The sequence below is a fragment of the Somniosus microcephalus genome, chromosome 29, assembly GCF_052327205.1.
Source record: "Somniosus microcephalus isolate GS21.2 chromosome 29, FLI_Smic_1.0, whole genome shotgun sequence".
NCBI classification, from domain to species: Eukaryota; Metazoa; Chordata; class Chondrichthyes; order Squaliformes; family Somniosidae; genus Somniosus; species Somniosus microcephalus.
The window spans coordinates 27,279,233-27,301,898 of NC_141015.1; the positions used below are offsets into that span (position 1 = coordinate 27,279,233).

At 42.4% G+C, this 22,666-nt stretch overlaps 1 protein-coding gene across 1 annotated transcript in view; it reads right to left on the reverse strand.

Annotated features, from left to right (window-relative positions):
- kat6b (K(lysine) acetyltransferase 6B) overlaps window positions 1-22,666 on the reverse strand; it is a 144,224-nt gene that overhangs the window by 53,519 nt on the left and 68,039 nt on the right. The window contains exon 8 of the mRNA XM_085970442.1: window positions 21,338-21,459. Coding sequence (XP_085826568.1) covers window positions 21,338-21,459 — 122 coding nt within the window. The remainder of the gene's footprint in view (window positions 1-21,337; window positions 21,460-22,666) is intronic.

The following is a 22,666-nucleotide window of genomic DNA, read 5'->3' on the forward strand; positions in this document are numbered from 1 at the left end:
TCCTCCAATTCACAGAAGCACACTACCCTCAGTTCAAATGATTTCTACCACCACCCTGCAACCGCCCCCCGCCCCCCACCGTTCATAGAAGTATTCTTTGACTATAAAAACCTCTCCAAATGATTCGGTGGTCCCAGCAATCATCAGTTTTACAGCTGTCCTTGTTAAAGTAGATTCATGCTGCATTCTGTTGTTTTGCCACCAAACGTACAAAAATCAAAACGCCATTATGGTCTCCACGCTTTAAAACCTTCTGGGAATTAAAGCATGCTTTGTGCAGGAAACTGGGGGGGCAGAGTAGGTTAAACACACTATCCTTTTGCTTCTTGAACCTGACTTGAAATACAGTTCAGACTAATGGAATGAAATTCTCCTCTCTTTGTAGGCTGCACTGATCCTTTGTGAAAGGAGTTTGCACAGTCTCACCTCAGTTCATAGGAGTGCAAGCCTGCAAGGCAAACAACCCACAAGTGAACACAAATTGGCAATCTCACCCAGACAGGCCAAACAAATAGCTGGAACTACTACAGTTGTGCAGTAGAAGGTGGTATTCTGATCTTAATGCTAAGGAACATGGTTGGGCAGATTAAAAGGAAGCTTTACTCTGCATCTGGCCTAAGATTCAGTTAGCCGAGCATTGTTTGATACCATTGAATTACCAAACACCGACATCCCTCATCATACTAAGGACCAAATTTACCAAAAAATAAAACATTCTTAGATTGTTAAGTCCAATTGAAAGTCATGTTGCTCTTCATGTGACTGTGGTGGTGTTACCATTAGCTGTGCACACAGTACCTCACTATATAAAAATCTCTTTGGCTACATTGTGAGGTGAATGCGCAAGGTTTAAGAGACGGGCAGCTTTCAATTTGAGTACATCCCTCAGTGTGTTAAAGCTACTACTGATTGCATGGCACTTGAGGGTGGGGCTCAGCAGGTTGCTCTGCAGCACAAATGTGCCAGACATACAGGTATGCACATTAGAAAATTGCCACAGTATCAAATGAAAGATTTAGGAACTGGCAACAAGTTTACCATTTGACTATGATTTCTGCATCTGTTTTGAGCTTGAAAGGTTGGAGAGAACCAATACTGCTGACCCGTTGGGCATCAAAAATACCCAGAGTCCGTCCATGTTAATATCAGATGGCGAGGAACTCAGGCCAGACCGGACACATGTTGATCCCTTTAATTGCTCAGATTGAGATCTAAAATGGTGTTTATGAGCATTTTTGCAAGAAAGTCTGGAGGAGCAGTTTGATTCACTCCCATCATCTTGTGTTTGTAATACTTTTTGGGTTGATGCAGCAAAGAAAACACAGTAACAAAACAAAGTAAATGGAAGGAAACTAAGCCTGTAAATTAATCCTGAAAACAGAAACCCAGCAAGCAAACTGATTGGACTAAGTGCCTGAGCTCCGAACAGATTAAAAAAATTCACAAAAATGAAAAGGTTATAGGACAAAGCAAAATTAACCATGGCTATGAAAAACAAGATGGCAACAATTAGTCTACTGCTACACAGAGGTGTTGTGTGAAAAGAAATCTGTGTACACGGCTCTGTCTTTCTCAACTATTTGATTTGATGTCATTTTGCTTTCTACAGAAGAGCAAAATTAATAATAGGGACTGGCCTTACTAGGCTTTTTAACGTGAGAAGGTTGAACTGGAAGTAGACTAATAATGTAATGCATCGTCTAAGAAATATGAAGTCTCAATATGATTTCAGAAGTAAAGATCGTTTCAAACTTCTGAAAAGATTTCTCTTATTTGAAAAGCAAGGAAATGCTGAAATGGACACAATGTAGAGGTATGGAGGTTATTTATACTTTTCAAACTTCACAAAATGTGCATGCAAGGTAGAAAGACAGAATTTTGAGAATAATCAGTGAAACAATCTATTTCACATATTAAATAATAAGTGCAATGGACTATTTTAAAACACATTACTTTGTGCCCAGTGGGTACTGAAGTGGTCAGCTCCTAAGGAATTGCTCAACTTTTCTCCACCTACCTCCTCAGTGCATCAATACTGTCTCCTGATCACTGGTTACAGAAACAGCACTTGTTTTCATTGCTGTTCTTGAAGCAAAATACAGATCTGCTTCCTACATGACTGGGATTTCATCACACTCTTACAGCGATCAGCTCCTTACCTCACTCTCTGCCAGTTATAAAGCAATAGCATAAAACTGTGCCCATTTCACAGGCAGATAAAGAATGTTAGATAGGGAAAGGGGGCTTTTGTTGCAACAGGAAATTAATGAGCCTTAAAGCTTTGCACATCTGGAGAGAAATTCCTCTCATCCACTCAAATTCCCTTTCTGCTGGGAGCCAACAAGCCATCAGATGCAGCACCAGGTCAAAGTCCTCAATCATGCTCACTGAGCAAGAAGAGAATGCAACAGGCTCGAGACAGAAATGAAGTACAAGAGTCCCTTAAATAGAATCATTCACTTTCAATTTAACATGAATTCTTGCTTCATTACCAATCTGCTTACATCAGGCAAAAGATAACAACAGGGTGTTACATGGTATTTGAAGTTAAGGTCTGAAGGCAAGGGTACAGCAAGGGTCGATTTGCATATTCTCTATGTGTAGTTACACAGAATGTACAGCACAGAACCAGGTCAACTGGTCCATGCCGGTATTTATGCTCCACACAAGCCTCCTCCCACCCCTCTTCCAACCCTATCAACATATCTTGATGGTGGGAGGCAGGGGCGGGTGGGGGAAAAGACGGTCCGCTGTCCGACCCTCCCTCAAGGACATTATTCTGCCTGATCGGTGCTCCTGTCTCTACCACCCCCTCAAAAAAATCTCTTCAAAATTTCAAATGGCAGATAATTAAAAAAATTCTGTCTTCACCTCACCTCAGCAGGCGGGTGAGGGGCACGCAAGCTCAAGGCCAACGGTTAATAGTCATCATTAGACAGGGGTTGTCTGCCCCCCACCCCGGTTATTAAAGGCAACTTCAATGGCATTTGGTGATTCTGAGTCAGCCTGCCACTTTTGCAATTTAGCTCTTTGAACCGTAATGTCTGCAGGGTCACTGCTTTACACACATCCAAAATTCTGCTGTACTTTTGATATTTGTGGAGTAAACAGGAATACTTTGTGGGATAGAAACAGGTCGGTAGAATGATAACTATTGGTATACCATAAAACCTTTTCACCATTTGTACTTAAATGGTAATAATCTAGGATAACCTTAATATTCATATTCGGACATTCCCCAGGATTCCGATGCTACTTCACAGTGAATAACCAATATACAAATAGGAACTGTTTGAACTCTGACCAGTAACAGATCTTTAGAAAATTATAATGCTCAATGCACAACCCTAATTAGGCACCTAAAATTTAATTGCCAATTTTTTATTTACAGCAGACTGTTGCATTGATGATATTGTAGTTTGAGCCTTAGGAATATTCCATGCATTAGCATCTATTCAGCTTATGGCATCATTCTATGGAACAATGCACATTAAACAAGGGGGAATTAACATAATTTGTGACAATATTTGAGGGATAGATTCAGGAGTCTTTTAAACAAAGCACTTCAGAATAAACTCATTAGTTGCTTGAGCTGATAAAGTCCAGTGTGGGATTCAGGGTGATGTTCTATCTTTAACTATTTGTAGGATCAATTGCCTATGCCTGTCCAAGACAACAGTTATACTGAGGCTTTCTTCCAGGTCAGGAATGTCAGGGTATGTTTGATTACCAGCTCAAATGGGTAAACATGAGCTTATGTAAAACTGGACAATCGTTAGAGAACCAATTAAAATGAAATTCCTTTGATTTTATGAGTTCAGTACTACTGATAAACTACCTATGGATTTTAAAATTAAAGCTGCTTGAGGATCTTCTCAATGTCTCGGTGTCTCTAAATACTATTTTGTCTTAGGCATAAAATACAAATAATGAGGAGACACGGAGGCACAATGGGTTAGGGCACTGTCCTTTCATTTTTAGGTCCTTGCTTTGAATCCAGCTTGGACTTGGGGGATGAAATTCACCTCTCTATACCTTGCTGGCTCGAAGGTTCTTTGGCGAAATTCATTTACAGAAGTATTCACCATGGGGGCAGACCCACAAAATAAAACTGTCTTCAATTTGACAATTGGAAATCTCAGAGAAGACTTAAGGGTCACTGATGTGGGGAAGTGGAGACAACACATGGTAACACAGGGCACTGTTCCGAGATTGTAGTTGAGGAACATTGTCTGGGCACAGTAAGGGGAGATTTATTCTGCTTCTGGTATTGCTATACTGGACCTGAGTGCTTGCTGTTGACAACTGGATACTAAATGTGGAGAAGGGTTCCATTCCCCAGCACGGACATCTCTCACCTTGACAAGGGCAAAAATTAATCTCAAGATATATATAAATTATAAAAGGCAAATAATTAAAGAATTAAATCAGCTTGACCAACTCAAGATGGCTCAGACTCCAAATTAAATCCCCCTGCAAAGTATTGAACCAAAAAGTAATTTGGGTAATACACTAATCCTTACCTCAAGCACTGATTCCCTGTAGCTCAGCCTCACTAATCTCTTGTCTCACCTGGCATCTGTGGAGAGGGCTAAGGCCGAAAACAAAGGGGAAATTAAATCAGTGCTCATTTGAGTTGGGGTTCCACAAACAAAAGTTAAAAAAAAATTTAAAGCAAGGAATTATGACCTGAAGAACAGGTCATGCAGGAATAAACATGGTTTTAATGATTTCCAGAGAGCACTAATGGAAAGGAAGATCTCATTCCTTCAGCAATTACTGCCAGTTTTATTGGCTCCTAATTGTTTGCTTATTGGCAATGAAATCGGGTGGTTTCAAAGAGTCGGAGCCTCTCCTTGTAGTTATACATCCGCAAACCTAGATTCTTGAGATTTCAGGGTAAGATTGAAATTTTTTAAGTGTCACTTAGGAGAAGGGTGCTGTAATATACAAGGGTCACAGCATCTGGATTAAACTAAGCTTTACAATGAAAGTCCAATGAATGAAGAGGGCTTTTCCTGACGTTTTAAATGGGTTTTCAATAACCAGTAAGCCCGAGTCCTTGTAATGAAAACCTTGAGTCTTCGTCACCCCAGAGTAAGTGCATTAGACTCTGAAGCACATGTCACTTTCAGACAAAGCAAATCCACCAGGGTAGATAGTGGTCAGCATTTCACTGGAGCTGGATAAGGACAAAAGAACCTCAGCCAGCAAGGTTTCATCTTATTCAAGCAAATATCAATGAAAAAGAGCAGCATGCTCCCTTGGGGAGAGAGGGCTAATTTTGCTCAGCAAAACTGGCCGCTTTCAATGACTTTCTCATATAAAACAACTTCCCATTTCACTACCATCTATTCCCTTCATTATTTTAAAATAGATTAGTAGCAAGACGATTTTAATGCTGTTGTTTAAAGACTTACTTTGTTCTATTAGCACTGATTCTGCTATCCAAACAGATGCTTGCTTGCATTATTATTCTCATCAAACTACCAAATTTTAGATTACCCACACTAGAAATGGCATCCCTGAAAGAAGTTCAACATCCACAAACAACCAGGAACCTGAAGATTGGGTAGGTTTCTGGCTAATACAGTATTGGAAGAGATAGTTTGAACCCTGAAAGACAACCGTGCCTTCTTCCTGGTCGTATGAGCATGGAAGATTGTGTGTATAGTGCAGCCATCCTGCAATACTTTCCATCTACCAGGGAAACCAGATTTTCTTTTCTAATCTGGAACCAACAGGGTAAAGCAACAATTTGATGTTCTATTCTTTCAAGTTTGAGAATTTTGCTCAGATGTTCTTGTGAATAGATAGCTTTCCAGCGAGTAAAAGTAGTTGGGTAGAGCCTTTTTGCTGAGTTCGGAGCAGGCTTTATGAAAATCATACAATGTCTCCAGATAACAAACAACTATTGTGGATACTGATCATCAGGAAGATCTACACTATATAAATACAAGTTGTTGTTATCTATAATATTCCAGAGTACATCTTGGAAATAGAAGCTAACTTTGAGTGAACACATTATTGGTTAAGATGACACTAATGATTTACAAACAAATATTTTGTCAAAAATCAAGCACGTTCAAACTTTTGAAAAGTCTTTGCAGGATAAGAGAACTGTACATTACAGAAAACACTTTTATGGTTTAGAAATACTGTTAACAAAGCATAAACATACCTCTATGTGCGGCAGAGTTAGAGAATGTCACGTAATCCAAAATGGTGGGTCAAAGAGGGGAATTTCTTAAGGTCCAGTGTAACTAGGTGATTCAATCTCCCTCTACTATGGAGGACTGATATTCCTAATTTTAGAGTGAATGAAGGAGGGTTATTTTTTCCTTCAGTTCACGCTGATCGCATTAAAAAAAACTTTGGTTTGAAGGCCACTGTATTTCTAGAACTTTTTAAATTAAAATGCTTTAAAGGTTCATTCTAGTTCAACATTAGGAACTGTGCTTAAGATATACAAATTTGGACTGATTCAACAGACCCACCATACTGGTGTGCTTATTCATCAATATTATATTTCTCATGACCAGATTCTCCATTTATTTTTGCTTTTTATGGTTATATTTATTTTCAAATTGGCACCCATTAAGAGCCCCTGGTTCAAGGCATGTGGAAGGCTAAAGACACAGACTACAGTCTAAACAGGGGGCTTGCCCAGCTGCATAAATATAAATGGACCTTACATGCTCCATCAGAAGTAAGGCAAAGATTTTGGAAGCGAGTTATAATGGTGAAGTTGTAATTACTGTTAATATAATGTACAGTGTGAAAATGTTATAACACAGGCCAACAGTTCAACCAGAGACGGTGTTCTGAAATTGCAGAGGAATTAATAGCCTTGTAAAATTACTTACATTAAAATATCGAGCCAAACAAGGGGCATTTGGTATCGACCATTTTGGGGGCACTAACATCAGCGACATTGACTGCGAAATTCAGTTTTATTGCCCTAAGAGGGAAGTAGAGCACTAAATCAAGTGCTACACACTCCTCTTAGGGCGCTACCGCAGAGCGCTACTCAAGTTCCGGCGCCGCCAATTACAAGTACTCAGACAGACTGGCGCCTTCCAGTTCTTAAAGGGTAGGTTCAATCATGCTGCACAGCCTCACTCTGATCATTGCTGCTTGTGAACCGGGCCTGCAAACCATCCTTGAAAGATCTCATGGCTGATCAGAGGCCGAGGGAGAGAGCTCGCCGGTTCAGCGACCACGTCTTGGAGGCTCTGGTCACGGCCGTGGAACTCTGACGGGCAGTGCTCTTCCCGGACACGGGCAGGAGGCCATTGCCGCAGGACTTCAGGAGGATGTGGAGAAAGGTCGCCCAGCATGTGTCGGCCAGAGGTGTGGTCTACAGGACTCCCACTCGGTGCTCCAAGAAGTTCAACGACCTCTCTCGGGGTGGTCACATGAATACATGATTCAAAAACCTCTACATGCCACCATCTCAACCTCGCACTGTGCACAGACGGTGTAAACCGTCAAATCCCCAACACTCACCCACCAATTATGCCCACCCGCTAAAAGTCACATCCACATCTCATGCCTTGCATACATGAACATCTTTTGTTTCTTAACTTGTCCCATTACCATCTCCTTTTGCCTTGCACCGTCTCTTAATCTCTCCTGCCTTCCACCCTATCACAGACCTTCCCTTTTGTTCTTTCCTTTCCTCCCCTCCCCCTTTCCCTGCACTTGCTTAAAAACCTGTTCCATCTCCAACTTTTTCCAGTTCTGACGAAGGGTCACTGACCGGAAACGTTAACTCGGTTTCTCTCTCCACAGATGTTACCTGACCGGCTGAGTATTTCCAGCATTTTCTGTTTTTATTTTAGATTCCCAGCATCTGCAGTATTTTGCTTTTGTATACATGGGCCCAGAACTTGGTGTCGGGGGCTTGCCGCGCGTGCAAGCCCCCGATGTGCGCTCACCCTGCGCACCGACATCTGAAACCTGGCCCGCAGTGGATTTCCTGTCAGTGGCCAGGTTCTGATGTCAGCGCGCTGTGCTAACCTGATCCAGCGGCGTAGTTATTGCGATGTGCCGGCTGGGATCAGGTGAGCACTGTTCAGCCAATCAGGGGAGGGGAAACGTCATTCATAAGTTTGAGAGTAAGAACTGTCAAACTCATGAGAAGTACTGCACCCCAGAACACTACTAAAACTTTAAATAAAATGTTAAAAAACATCCCAATCATTAAATTAAGTATAAATAAGTTAAAAAAAATAATTTAAACAATTTTTTTTGAAAAAAATAAATTTTTAACAAAAAGGGTCTAAAACTAAACTTACCTTATTGTAGATTGTTTAAAATAATAAACCTGTGGAAAAAAAATTCTAAATTGCACTAAAACACCACTTACCTGTAAAAAATAAATACTTACGTGTGCTTTTTACAAGCGTAAAGACCGGAGGCCTTTAGACATGCGCAAATCCCCCAAAACAGAGGAAATCCAAGACGCACGCGCTGCCCCCTACAGCGCACGCGCTAGCCTCTTCAACTCTTGGGTTAGAGGAGAGGAAATGCCGGTTTTCAGCGCATGCGCTGTGCATGCTGAAAACCGGCATTTCCTCCGGCCAGACGCGTGAGTACCCCTTCCGTACTCACGCGTTTGGGGAGGAATTTCTGCCCCATTAACAGCTATTCAACTATGGTAGGCACATCTGCCAAACACATGGCTGCACACTCACTCACATGCTTTTGTCCCTTTTCGCAGACCAAGGACAGGAGGGAGCAGCAACGCACGGGAGGTGGTCAAGCGGGCACAGTGGAAGTCAGAGACGTCGACCCCCCTTGGGGACAACAACGGTATGTTCCTCACCTCTCCCCCTTCTCTCATGCCACTTCCCCCTCACAATACGAGCCCTTCCCACTTGCCATCTGTCTCCATTCCTTGCTCCCGTCCTGTCCCCCTCCCCTGACGTTAAACCCACTCTTGTGCCTTCATGCTTTCAGATAATCAGCCACCAGCTGACCAGCCTGTCCCTCAGCCTCCCAGTGGCAGCGACACGGGAGAGGAGGAACAACAAGCCAGAGCCTCACTGCCTGTGTCTCCCGAGGACGAGAGGTCCGACAATGGGGCCACGCGATCACTGGAGGCGAGCCTAGTACATGGGTCTGATGCGGGTGAAGCTCCGGGAACCAGCGGGCTGCAGCAACGCCATGGGGAAAGGGAAGCTCGGGGGCCATCTCCCCAGAGGGTGAGTGTGCATGCGAGTTCTGCTGCTCAGGACTCAGATGAGGACCTTGATGTGGAGGTCTTGACCACACAGGTGATGAGCATGCATACTGAGCTCATGGGTGCAATGGCAAGAGTGCCCGAGAGCATGGATGCACTGGCTAGGAGCGAGAAGTTGTCCACCTCCAGCATTGCACTCATCACTGCGCAAAGCATCAAGCCAATCCTTGGCAGTTTGCAAAGGATGGTTGCCTTATAGAGAGACCGTGAGGACCCAGACCTCATGTCATGGGTGAGGTGGCAGCAGCTATTGCAACACAGGCCAAAGCAATGCAACGGCTTAGTGCTGTAATGGAGTCAGTGGTTGGGTGGCCTCCAATCTCAGGCTGCTCTCATGTAGTCTCAGATTGATGCCACGCAAGCGCTGACTGCTGCCATCGTCGCTGGGTCGCCCACAGTCCACCGGGGATCTCACGGTGCCGCAGCAGGCCAGCAATCTGTGCTTGAGCAGATTGCTCCGGATGCTGAGGGTCTGCCCTGGGGGAGTGGCAGTGTGTCGGTCGAGCAGGAAGGTGCTGCCCTCTCTCAGGATGACAACATTCCTGCTCCCACCACTGCCACACCGCCATTGCACTTGCCGCAGCCTGTAATCCAGCCATCCCAGACTGCTGCCGCACATGCTGAGGTGATGCAGTCTGCAGCCGGGCCTTCCAGGCCCAGAGCTGGTCGAGGACATCCTGCAAGGCCATCTGCAGTCTCTGGCTCCCAGACTCAGCAGCCTTCCACCAGCCTTGCTGCAGCCACTGGGGCCACATTACGGAAGAGCAGTAGGGTTGGGAGGGGGGAATTCCAAAGGGGAGGGAAATCACTGAGGAAGGGCGAGTGAATAATGCGGTATTAGCAAATGGGGGAGTGTGTGTAAATAAATTAATGTGTTTGTAAATATATTGTTGAGTTTGGTAACAAATAGTTGTGTTTGTTGTTAAATTGTTGTGTTTATTTATTATTGGTTGTGTTTCTTAAGAGAGTGTTGTGCACAATAACAAATTTTTATTTTGACATAGCACATTTCGTGATGTTTCTCATTTGACCTTTGTCAGGTGATGGGGACTGCAAGCTGGCTGTAATGATGTGGTTGTTCTGCGCAAAGGCAATGTGCTGTATCATTGATTGGAAGCGCTGTCTAATGAGGCGATCACGAACGGCCCTTGCAGAAGCAAGATTGAGTGGCTCCCTCCTATGTTGCTGCTCCTCCTCTCCCTCTTCCTCCTCCTGAGGTGGACCTGCAATCCCTGGTGGCAATGGCTGGGCCCTCAGAATGGCCAGGTTGTGCTGCATGCAGCACACAACAATGAAAAGGGAGATTCGATCAGTGGAGTACTGCAGGGCTCCTCCAGAGCGCTCAAGACAGCGGAGCCGTTGCTTTAGCAGGTTCCTGGTAGCGCTATGGCTGCCATTGTATGCGTGTTGAGCAGGAGTGTTGGGGTTGCGGAGGGGCATCAGGGTTGCGGAGGGGTGTCATCAGCCAGGTGGCGAGTGGATAACCCTCGTCTCCGAGCAGCCAGCCGTGAGCTTCATGTGATGGGTGGAACAGTGCTGCGACTCCAGTCTCACGCAGGATGAATGCATCGTGGCTGCTGCCAGGATAGAGGGCATTGACGGCGAGGATGCGCTGTCTGTGGTCGTACACCAACTGAACATTCAGAGAGTGGTAGCCTTTGCGGTTACGGAACACCTCTGCATTGTGATGTGCTGCCCGCAATGCCACGTGGGTGCAGTCAATGGCGCCCTGAACCATGGGGAAAGCCTGCTATCCTTGCAAAGCCACATGAGTGTTCATCCTGTTTCTCCCTGGTCATGGGGAATGAGATGCACTCCCTTCTCCTTCTGTACAGAGCATCTGTCACCTCCTGGATGCAGCAATGGACGGCGAACTGCGAAATGTTTGCAATATCCCCTGTTGAAGCCTGGAAGGAGCTGCTGGCACAGAAACTAAGAGCGACTGTGACCTTCACTACCACTGAGAGATGCGTCCTGGTCCTAATCTAAGGCTAGAGGTCTGGCTGCAGGAGGTGGCAAAGCTCCGTGACCGCCGCCTTGAAGTGGAGCCTTCTAAGGCACAGCTCCTCCGACAGGTGAATGTAGGAGAACTGCTCCCGGAATACCCTGGGAGGGTAAGGTCTCCTGTTGAGAGCCCTGTTGGCCCTCCTCCCTCTGGCCACGATGTGCAATCTTCTCTCCGCCTCCGCTGTCTCAGACGGTGACGCTGGAGGGCGAGGTCCCTGTGCCAGTGCAGCCCCCATTAAGTGTTGGAAATGTTGCAGTATCAAATGTAACACAAATGAAACTGATACATTTTTCTCAGGAGCAAAACTCCTTCAAGTAGGAAAAACTCAAAATCGGTCAAAATGCCTGTCTGCTTCTGTCAAACTGACAAGGCAGTATTGTTTGCTGACTAAAAAAAACCCGGAAGTTCACGCCTTTAAATAGCGCACCTCCAGCTCTCAGCTGACTGCAAACCGCCTCCTCTACCTGTCGTTCCTAACGGCAGGTGCTGAGACAGGGGGCGAGAATTAATTTCTGGTCCAGGCGCTACTGGAGCAATGCGCCACCGCAAACCGCCGGAAAATTTTGATGGCGGCGCTAACATCGCCGTGCCTGGGCGGTAAGTCGTTAGCGACCCCCGGAGGTGCTAACAGGAGTAGTTAAGGTACCAAATTTCTAGCCTTCAGTGTTCAGAAACTCAATTGAGAAGCAGCACTTGGCTACAACTTGTAGTTCAAGTCTCACTTGGAAACTCTCCCATGTACAGACATCTCATTTCATGACCTTTAGGGTAATGTAGCAGAAGCAACAATTAAATTGGACACAAGTCTAATAAACATCAACATGTACACTCCCAGCACTAACTAATTATTGTCTTCTTGTTTCCTGTCAGGTTTTGCTCAGTTGGTAGTGCTCTCATCTCGGAGTCAGAAGGCTGTACGTTCAAGCCCAACTCCAAGACATCAGCACATAATCTGCTGCATTATGAGAACGGCATCTTTCAGTTGACATATTAAACCGAGGCCCCGTCTGCCTGTTCAGGTGGATGGAAAAAAATCCTGTGGCACTATTCAAAGAGCAAGTATTTTCCCACTGTCTCAGCCTTCCTTCCTCACCAACAGCACCAAAATCAGATAAACCAATCATTCATCTCACTCCCTCTGTACAAATTGGCTGCTGTGTTTACTTACAGAACAGTGACATTTCAAAGATAATTAATTGGATGCCAGGTACTTTGGGACGTCCTGAGTGTGATGAGGTTCTTCTATTAGTGCTTTCCTTGTAATTACTGAAATCCAAAGCAACTGGAGAAGTTTAAACTGGTGATGGGAGAAATTCTCAAATTAACAGAACAGCCACTATGCTGATGCTGAGGAGATGGGGTGAATGAAAATTCAGAAAAAGTCAATACAGATCAGCTCTTACAAATCGCTCATGGCGATCAGTTATGGAGAATGCAAAATAACTTGAATGGGCAAATAAAAAGTTGAGCTTATTACCAAGCAGGCCTCGATGGAATTCAGGTTGAGTTCGAATTAACCAACAAAAAAAATATACAAATCTGGCAAAGAAAAATTTACACATTTAACGTGATCTTACAGCACAAAGAAAACCCCTTCAACTCAGGCAAGAAATATATATTCTGGGGGTTCTTGAGGCTATAACCATGCCGAGCAACTCATCTTAAAAACCCTGCTCTCTAATTTAACAGCCACAGTTATCAAGCTTGAATGGGACAGGGTCAGATGGTCGGTTTCCATGAGGGGTCAAAAAGACCCTATTGGCTTGTTAAGGGTTTTGTCTCCAGGGAAATATAAAAATTAGGATTGTGACTGAGGTGACCAGAGCTGCCGCTCTTCTTTTCCTGAAAGAACACTGGAATGAAATGGACGTGGGAGGGAATGCATAGAGTTACTCTCCACCTGAAGGGATTTTGTTTCCATGGTTATGTTAGTACCTGTTACTGTGAGGAAATTTCTAATTAAAGTTGCCCATTTTCAGATGCTGCCTCTAAATGCCTAGTGGGGAGATTGCTTCCATGGTTACATTATATTCCTAATATGAAAACATGCCAGAATGTGATCTTACCTAGCAAATAGGAGGCTGGCAAATCTACTGGCTGACTTCCACATATAAACAGTATTGTTCATCCTTGTTAATGCCGAGGGCAGTGTCCTAAATTCAAGGCAACTTCAATGCCACTCTAACAATGAATAGACCATGGTAAACCCCACAACTGTACATATCTATCACAGAGTGCACGAGGTCAATTCTCCTCCAGAGACCCCAAAATCAATCTATCCATGACTGAAAAAGCTGCCGTGCTTCCTATTTGATGACAACTATTGGGAGACGTTAGAAAGAGCGGATGTAACTTACTGGTAAGTTCCAACACACCTTAGAGGAATGTTTACTTACCTCGAATGATGTTTTCAGATTATTCCTCTTCACTAATCATTTATATTCTTATACCCTAGGTGGATGATACCCTATAAACAGAGGTAGGCGGTAACTGATGAATACTGAAATAATGAAGACATTGGACCTCCAGTAAACCTCTGTTGCTAAGTTTGCAGACCAGTCAGGAGTACTAATGAAGCAGCTAGACTTTAGTGACTTATTCAGATTAAAATGGAATTATAACTAGCAAAACTAGGATCAAAGGGAAGATCATATAATTAGTGAACAGGAATACTCTGAGAAACACCCTCCATCTGAACTGTATCTTCACTAATCCATTATGTTCTTATGCCATTGGTGGTTAGACCAATGAAAAGAGAACGCAAAATAGGGGTACTCAGCTCACTCTTCCCCCAGAACACATCTTTATCTTTTTGGGAGAATAAAATTAAGTGTAGGAAGAGTCTACAGGCAAGGATAGTGGGTCCACAAATTCTCTTATTTTAGAAGATAGTTTAATGGAAAAAACACTGTTTCCACAGTTGAAGAAGTGGATTCAATGCTGTTACTTTTACCCCTTTTTTCCAAAAATCAGAGGTCAATATTAGGATTCCACTGGTGAACAAATAGATGGCTCACTAGCCAACTTAAAGAGGTGATGCTGAAAGAATCTGGAAAGATGATAATGTGAACCAATATAGGAAGCACAATATTTGCTAAAAATGTAATCATATCTGCACACACAAAAATACTTTCAATGCAGACTTTCCTGAAACCTCTACTACAGCAAGTTCGATATGTATTATTTAGTTCAGATATATATTTCTTGTTCTTAGTTCATTGCATCTATATTTTTTACCCTTCTCTAAAGTGAAGAGAAAAATTCTTCAAACTTAAGCTGGCCCACCATCTCTCCAAATAGCTAACTGCTTTTATTCCCATCACCACCTTATTAACAGCTAGGTTGTCAGTTAATCCACATCTCTGCACAGTGCTAGATCCTACAGCAAGAAGATCTTCTTTCTTGCAGCACAGAGAAATTGGTTTCATTCCTCACTTTTCCATTAGATTTGGCAGCAGAGGTCTGTGAGGTTAGCGTGGAGCTATTAGTATCAGTCTTCTCCCATCTGACTCCCTGGAATACTTTTGACATCACAGGAGTAGAGAAAAGTTAATTGTGAATGGAGGAAATATAGCTCATGAAGCAGATATTTAAAATGCAGAAGAATGAACAGCATTGATGCAAAGGTTATTTAACTTGCACTATGCATTCACAACCAGAGGGCAGGAATTTAAATTTAAGAAGCTTCACCAAAACATGAGATTAGAAGGAATCCTTCTCAACCCTCAACAGGGTAGTGGATATGTAGAACTAATGTCTAGATGAAGCAGATCACAATATTAATTAATACCTTTAAAGAAGAGCTGGACAAATAATTAGTTAGTAATAGGATGGCAGGTTATAATCCTTAGTACAGAAGAAAAAATATGGCATGCAATTTGATGGATCAGGTTGTTGGGAAAGTGAAAATGTCACACTAAGGATGATCTACTGGAGAATTTAAGGCTAAATAGGCATTCTGGAATTTTGGTCATTTATCTTTGGGGCAGGGAGAAACTTTGTAGACCTTTGCTTAGAAGGTTAGCTGCATTGAGAAGAGTCCATGATCAAGGTGATTCTATATGTTTTGTCTGGCCAAATGCACTTTTCTCAGCTTCATGCTTTTTTATATTTTTTTGTAATAAGTTAGTTGATCTTGCCTAGAGCAGTGGTGAGGTTACTACAATTGGCTTCACTCTGCCCAAGCTAGAAAGAGCAAAATTTTGAAGTCCCATTCTAGGCGACCAATCAGGGAATTTTACTGGCAATTGTGCACATGTGGGTGTCAGGATAAGACAGAATCAAGCTGAGCTGTAATGGCCCTTACAGTCAAATATGCTACCTAGACTCACAAATGAAGGATAGTAATTTGGTTGGTGTAGCAAAGGGCTACCAGAAACCAAGGAATTGTACCACTATGAATCATTGCTTTTGGACATAAGGGGAGAAAAGCAGAAGGAAAATAATGCCATGTAGTACTGTATTGGGTTACTGAAACCCATTTGTAGTACTTTTTTATTCAAGGATTACAGCGACGAAAAAACTACCAATTCTGCAGAAGGGTGTTCTAATTGATACTTAACCAAGTTCCCAGGAACAAGTTTAGCCACCCTTGAAGGCACCAATGTCATTTCAGAGGTCACATCAGGTTATTCGTCATACATATCCTCAGATATCATCAACATTGATAGCTGAGGGAATGGTTGTATATAGCATCCTCTGTTCTGTTGAGACAAAGTCCATACATATTGATGCAGCCACTTGCATTTTGATTTTGTTTAACAGTTTGACGCATCTAGATGGAAGTATTCAGTCCCAAGCTCAGACTTCCCTTCAAGCATGCTTTGGAGAATGCCCGCGAAAGTCTCACACCTCTGGAAGATGAGGTGATGGAAATCTCATTGTTGCCGATGTCTCAGAGTCAAATGCTTCTAGGGTTTGTGTAATTTTGTCTGATAGCTTGTGCATCAAATGGGAGACCAAGTCAATTAAGTCGACCTCAGAGGTCAATTCATGCATTCAAGACCAGTTTAGCAATCCCCTGCTCCAAATCTTTAAAATAAGGTGCATTAAGGTGACAACCGTGTAGACAACTTTTTGGAACAAGTGGAAGACAAAAAGAATGTCTTCTATAGGTAACTGCTTTGAAGACAGTATATCCTGTGAGTTCTCTTCTTCACATAGTAAAGGACATAACCTGAAAGAACAGCAGTACAAGCATGGATTAAAAACATAACCCATGACTGCTGAGGAAACAAAGACTGGCACACAAACTGAGAACAAGGGATCATGGAGGTCAAACATCATCATTCTTTTGAATATAGAAGAGTTGCCTCTGCCGCACACCCCCCCCGCCCCATCCCCCAACTGACTGTGGCTGTAAGGCACGATCCACCTAGGTTTGGAGAATACAGATGATTAGTAAAGACGCAATGCAAATGAAATAATGGCTTCTGCGACAGCAGAAATAATGCCACCTGCATATCCCATGTCTGATGCAAGGTTCAGACCACAATGTTCTGGAACTATTCTACCAAGAAGAAAACGGTGCTGAAGATGTCTAGAAACAGTCTCCAGTAATTATCAAAGCGCAAATCAACTGTTTCTTCTCCAAATTAGTTTGGTGACCCAATTACCTAAACAAGACCTGTTCTACGAGGACACCATTGAGTCTCCAAATGCACAAATTGTCCAAATATAGGCTACCAATACTGGCATGCTTTTTATAAATACTCTTGGGTTCATAGTTACTCTTGAATGCGAGTACTAGCAGCACGCTAGCACTTTTACCTTTTTTTAAAAATCCAGAAGTCCCACATGAAGGTCTCATCCAAAGTGCACTTTTAACCTGTGCAACTATGTAATCCAATAACACTTGCGTTACCATCCAAACAGATTTGTTTTTCGATGCTAGTCAGGGCAAGATCCCTATCCTTTTTAATTGGATTTTTCTACATTATCCATGGCTCACAAAATGGGTATCCAGGTATCTGCCTATATCATTTTAGAACTAGCTAGAAACTGTGAGAAACACGTGTGGAAACCTTCGCTTCCTCCGCACCCCCCCCCTTTCCTGCTGAAGAAATACCTAGCCTCTACAAAGTGCCTCCGCACAGTGACATCACAGATATTGCGTTACTCGTTAATTGGAAATTCATGAGGAAGCACTCGCATCCCATCATGCCGAGGGCAGCTCCAGACAAGCAATTTCTCTACAGTTACTAAAAAAGCGTTACACTTGATCTTGGCCGACTTATTCCACAACTTTCAACAAATGATTCACTAGTACCCTGTCCAGAGAAACTGATTAGCCACAGTGAACAGGTGAACTGAAATTGTCATGATTCTTTTTGGGTCTACACTGATATGGCTCCAATTCTACTGAAAACCCCAGCTGTAGGAGGTGGATAAAATGAATAGAATAAACTTACTAGTCCTCACTAGCTCACTGCTATGCATGAATGGAAATTGGGGTCGAGTTCCTTGCAACTGTGTTTCTGGCCTGTCAAACCTCTCTGAATTCGGATTGCACGTCTAGCTTGTGTTCAAAAAAAGCATGCTACCCTTGTTCTCAAAAAAGCATGCTACCCTTTCTGTGTATGATGGGCCACACCAATTAATGAAGCCCAGTGGACAGTCAACATGCTAACAATCTGGCTGCTGTGCCTTTAGCATCAAATGTAACTGTCAGCTGTGACAAGCCCATAGTCGTCCTCATTGATCTGACATCTACTCAAATGACCTCGGAAACCCAGGCCTTTCCTCGCTTCCTTTAGTTTGCAACAACAAAAATGAAAATAATTTGCTAGCTCACTTACAGCATTTGTGTTGCGAGAACTAGTTAGGTACCCACAGTAAATCAATCTAATTTATCCTGTTACCAGTATATGATTCAGAAAGTAGCAATGGAGGCATCAAAGTGATGGAAATACCCTTGTCTTCAACTAATTAAAAACTACGTCTTATGTGACAAAAGCTAACTGGTTGGCCCGAGTGCTGGATGACAGTGCAAACAATCCTAGAGTCAGTCAGAAGTAACAAAGTCCTAAAGCAAAGTTTTCTTAGATTTTGCAAATGAGCACAAAAATTCATTGAAAAATAGCTATCTTCCATACCCGATATACTGTGAACAGGTTAGAATTGTTGTGACACTGCAAATTCAGTCAAAAAGGCGGGGTGTGAGAGGGCGGGGTGTGAATAGTGCAAAGGTTTGTCTTGCATTAATGAAATGTAATATGTAACAAGTTTAATATGAGGTGAAACTCTTCAGTATTTTTCAGAATGGATTATGTTTGGGTCAGAAATATAAGAGCAGAGGGACTCTGAGCACCTTGGCCACTTGCCAAGTGATTTCTAGTCTTCTAAGAAGTTGTTAAGAGCATCATACTCGGAGTGTGAAGTGCTGTACTTAGACACACTGTCCTTTCACTCGAGTTACTAACAGTTACCAAATCAGTCAGATGCAAGTTCTAGGGAAAGAAATCTGGACTGAAAAGGTTGTGACTGAAGCATGATAGAACAGTGCTGCTACATGTCACAGAGGGATTCCATTAACCTCATAAAAGCTAGGACTGGGTATTGTCCCATCAAGACACCGCTAAGATTGATGAATGAGGCAAGTGGGCCTTGTCTGAAACTAATAGGATCCCCTGTTCCACGGTGTGCTGAGTGTCTCACTATCACCTATGTTGCATCAACACCAACATGATAAATGGGAGATCAAGGTTTGAAGGTAGTATTAAATGAAGACAACAATATAGCAAATATACAATATACTTTTCCTCTCAATGTAGGATCTAGATGCTGGCATTTCTCCCCTTTTTTCTTTCTTGGAGCTAATGGGAAGACTTGAGAGAGGCACTTTTTCCCCTGAGGCAAGAGCATTTCATTTTATATTTTCTCCCAACTACTTCTTTAAAAAAAAAGGGATATTTTAATTTTTTTCTTTCACAAGTTTTCTCCACTAATTTTCTCCTCTCCCCTACCCTCTTAAAGGTGTGAACACCTTGCTAGGATTCGGTTCTACAGTGACGGTCATCCTCAGCTGCCTCACCAAGTGTGATTCTTCACCAATGAGTGTTTCCTAATATTTAGCCATTATAGCCAAACTCAACGCTGTTCTCACCTAATGTCCATTCCAGTGAGAGCCATAGCTGATTTTCCCCTCTCTCACCCAGGATCAGTACTGTCCCTCCGATAGTGCAGCACTCCCTCAGAACTGTCCCTCCGACAGTGCTGTGCTCCCTCAGTACTGATCCTCCGACAGTGTAGTACGCCCTCAGAACTGTCCCTCTGACAGTGCTGTGCTCCCTCAGTACTGATCCTCCGACAGTGCTGCACTCCCTCAGTACTGACCCTCCAACAGTGCAGCGCTCCTTCAGTACTGCCCCTCCGACAGTGCAGCGCGCCTCAATTAGAACACCTCACCCATTCCCTGCTGAGTTAGTTAACTCAGCACAGACTGAAGATCAAATCCAGGGCCTTTATCATCCTTACAGCCCAGGTACTCTGGGTAAATTTGCTGACCCATCACAGGAACCTTGCAGCTTCCTTTAGTATGGCTTCAGTGAGGAAAGTACATAGGTACCAGTTCAGCCCAATTATGACCAAAATTAATATAATAATTTGCAATCCTTCCTTATCTAACATTCAACTCTAATGGATATATTATTTTTTTTGGGTAATTTTTGCTGCAGTCACTCATTTTTTCAAGTTCTTTAACATTTGAAAACTTTATAATGACCAACACAATTTAAGTAAATGAATACTTTTTCGGCATAACAAGAGTTAGATTATCATCAATATGGAAAATAACATTTTTAAAGGGCATTCTGTCTGGTTTCTTCATGGACAAACTTGAGAATGGACTATATGGATACAGTGTGGAGAATTCAAATGAAGAACAAATCAATCATGTAACTCCATAATCACAATCTTCATATAATTAAACTTTCTAGTAGTTTTCTGACACAATTTACATGATATGTCTCAGAAGTGTGCCTATCAGGATAGAAGCATCCACTGAAGCTGGCCACAACTGATCTGAATTTAACAGAAATGTACTTAAATCATTCACACTAAGTCCAAATGCAGAAAAAAATGGTTAGTATACTCGCACAAGTTAGTTCTTCAATTCATACTGTTTTTAAAAAATCCTTAATTACATCAGCATTTCTTCAAAAAAAATATTTTCTATTTCATTTTAGGTTCTGGTTCTGTCCTTATCCATTTAAATGCGAATGTTCACTGATACTTGGATGGCAAAGTGTACACAATCAGAAGGTCCCACTGAGTCGGAATAAAGAGAATAAAAACTGCCTTTGAAGCGACAACATATGCGAGGTCAAAAGACACCACATACCCCACAGACAAAGTCAGAGTGGCTCAGAAAGTTATTTGAATCACAAATTCATTCCAATCTTATATACAGAGTTATGCAATTTTCTACATTTGTGAATTAAAATTAAATATAATTTTAGTATGTCACATATACAACATTTTAAGATATAGATCATAGGAGCACACCATCCATTTTAAATGGAACTACTTCAAAACGGATTCATTACATTCAGAGATACCTTCATGAAAATGGCAAGAAGTGCTTTATGTTTTCTAATTTATACCTAGGCTGAGGTTTCCCAACTGTAACAGTAATGATAACTCATTAAAATGATCACCATAGCTATAGTGTGTTTAAGCCCTTCATTGTACTGTACTAATCTTTTGCAAAACATTGTTAGTTATAAGTTATCCTGGTTTTAAACACCAGTGAAGACTATTATTTTTATATACATAATACATACAAACATATGAAATATATAGTTTTTTTAAACTGTTAAACTTACTCTTTTTTGCATGGTTCGCTGACTATGATTTTCTTGCACTAAAGCATTGTGACGTATGCATCATCAGCTAAACAGCAAAGATGTATGGAACAGGATTTTTTAACAATAGGCAAGAAGCAGTTAAAATTTTGTCCGTGCTGTATTTATTCATTACGTAACTAATTTTAAGACACACAGACTACATGAATCTGTATGTGCATTTTGTAACACAGGTCACAGATCCAGAATTTGTTTCACTACTCAAATAAAAGGTCTCACCTGGAGTGATAGATCCCGTGCTTGCTTGAATATCTCCAAGTCCTCCTCTGTCACATTGTCCTGATGGCAGGCTACACCTTGATTTGCACTTTCTTTTTTGATATTTTTCATTTCTTCATTGTCTGCAGTTCACCAAAGCAGCACAGGAAAAATGTTCATGTACATGAGCAAAATCCACCATCACATGAATTTAATTATATGCTCTATTAACAGCTCCATAAAAAGCACACCACTTCTCCTGGTGCTTCATTACTCAGGTGAGGTAAATTAGCATTCTTCATCTAACAATTCTAAATATTAATAATCACACAAGTAAACAAGACATGCAGTGAAGGCAGGCAGTAGCACAAAGTAAGTCAACAGCAGCATTTGCTTTATTGCTGAAATCCAGCAAGGTTGAAATTACTTTATGCAAAGAAATAAAGCAGAGGAAAAAACTTGAGTAAAATGCAGAACAGAAAGGTCTACAGTTAACACATCTGCCACTTCTCACTATCAACACTGGAAGCAAACAATCAAAATGGTTGAGCCGCTGTTTGGAAAGGGCTGGGAGAGTGAGAGGTGTAGCGTGGCAAGTTGGATGGCCATGCGATTCTACAAAGCTGTAAGCAGTGCTATGCAGGCATTTGGGATTCTTAGTACTACAACAGATGCAAATTAAACAAGATGTTTGATCTGTGATGCAAGTTTATTTGAAAAACAATGTTAAGGTATTTAGTTAGCATTAGAAAAAGGGACAAGATGTTTTGTTTGTTTACATTCCTACAAAAGTGAAGAAGGAACAAGAGAAGAAGCTAAGGGCTACGTGACAAAATAGAGTAAACTTTTACTGGACAGGACGCAGGTTGGTTTGGACCTTTGCTTACCATCGTCCCGATCACGTTTAATCCTTCCGTGTGCCAAGCTCCCCATCCCTGCTGAGGGGGTCCCCATTTGAGGGGTCACTCTATATTTTAATCTGCCTAATATCTTGTGCTTTACAAGGAAAGAAGTTTGTCTGAAGTGAGCAACTGATTTCAGTGAGCATGTCCTGGAAGCCCGCCATCCATGGGAAAAGGCAGGGAACATAAAGCTACTACTTGTAACACCTTTCTTTTTTCGGAAATGAGGATAGGCTTTTGGTGTGGGAGCCAACTCAGGCTTATGACGCATGCGCCTAGGTGGTGCATAACTGGGATGTCCCTTTTTACGAGACTCTCTGTGAATGGTGTAAATATGAGATAGCCCATCAAAGAGTCCCTTTAGATGGCTGCTGTTCGGAAGGCTGCTAAGAGAGAGTACGCTTGATTGGCTGGAAGAACTTTGAGGGGAGTTAGCAGAAGTGGAAGT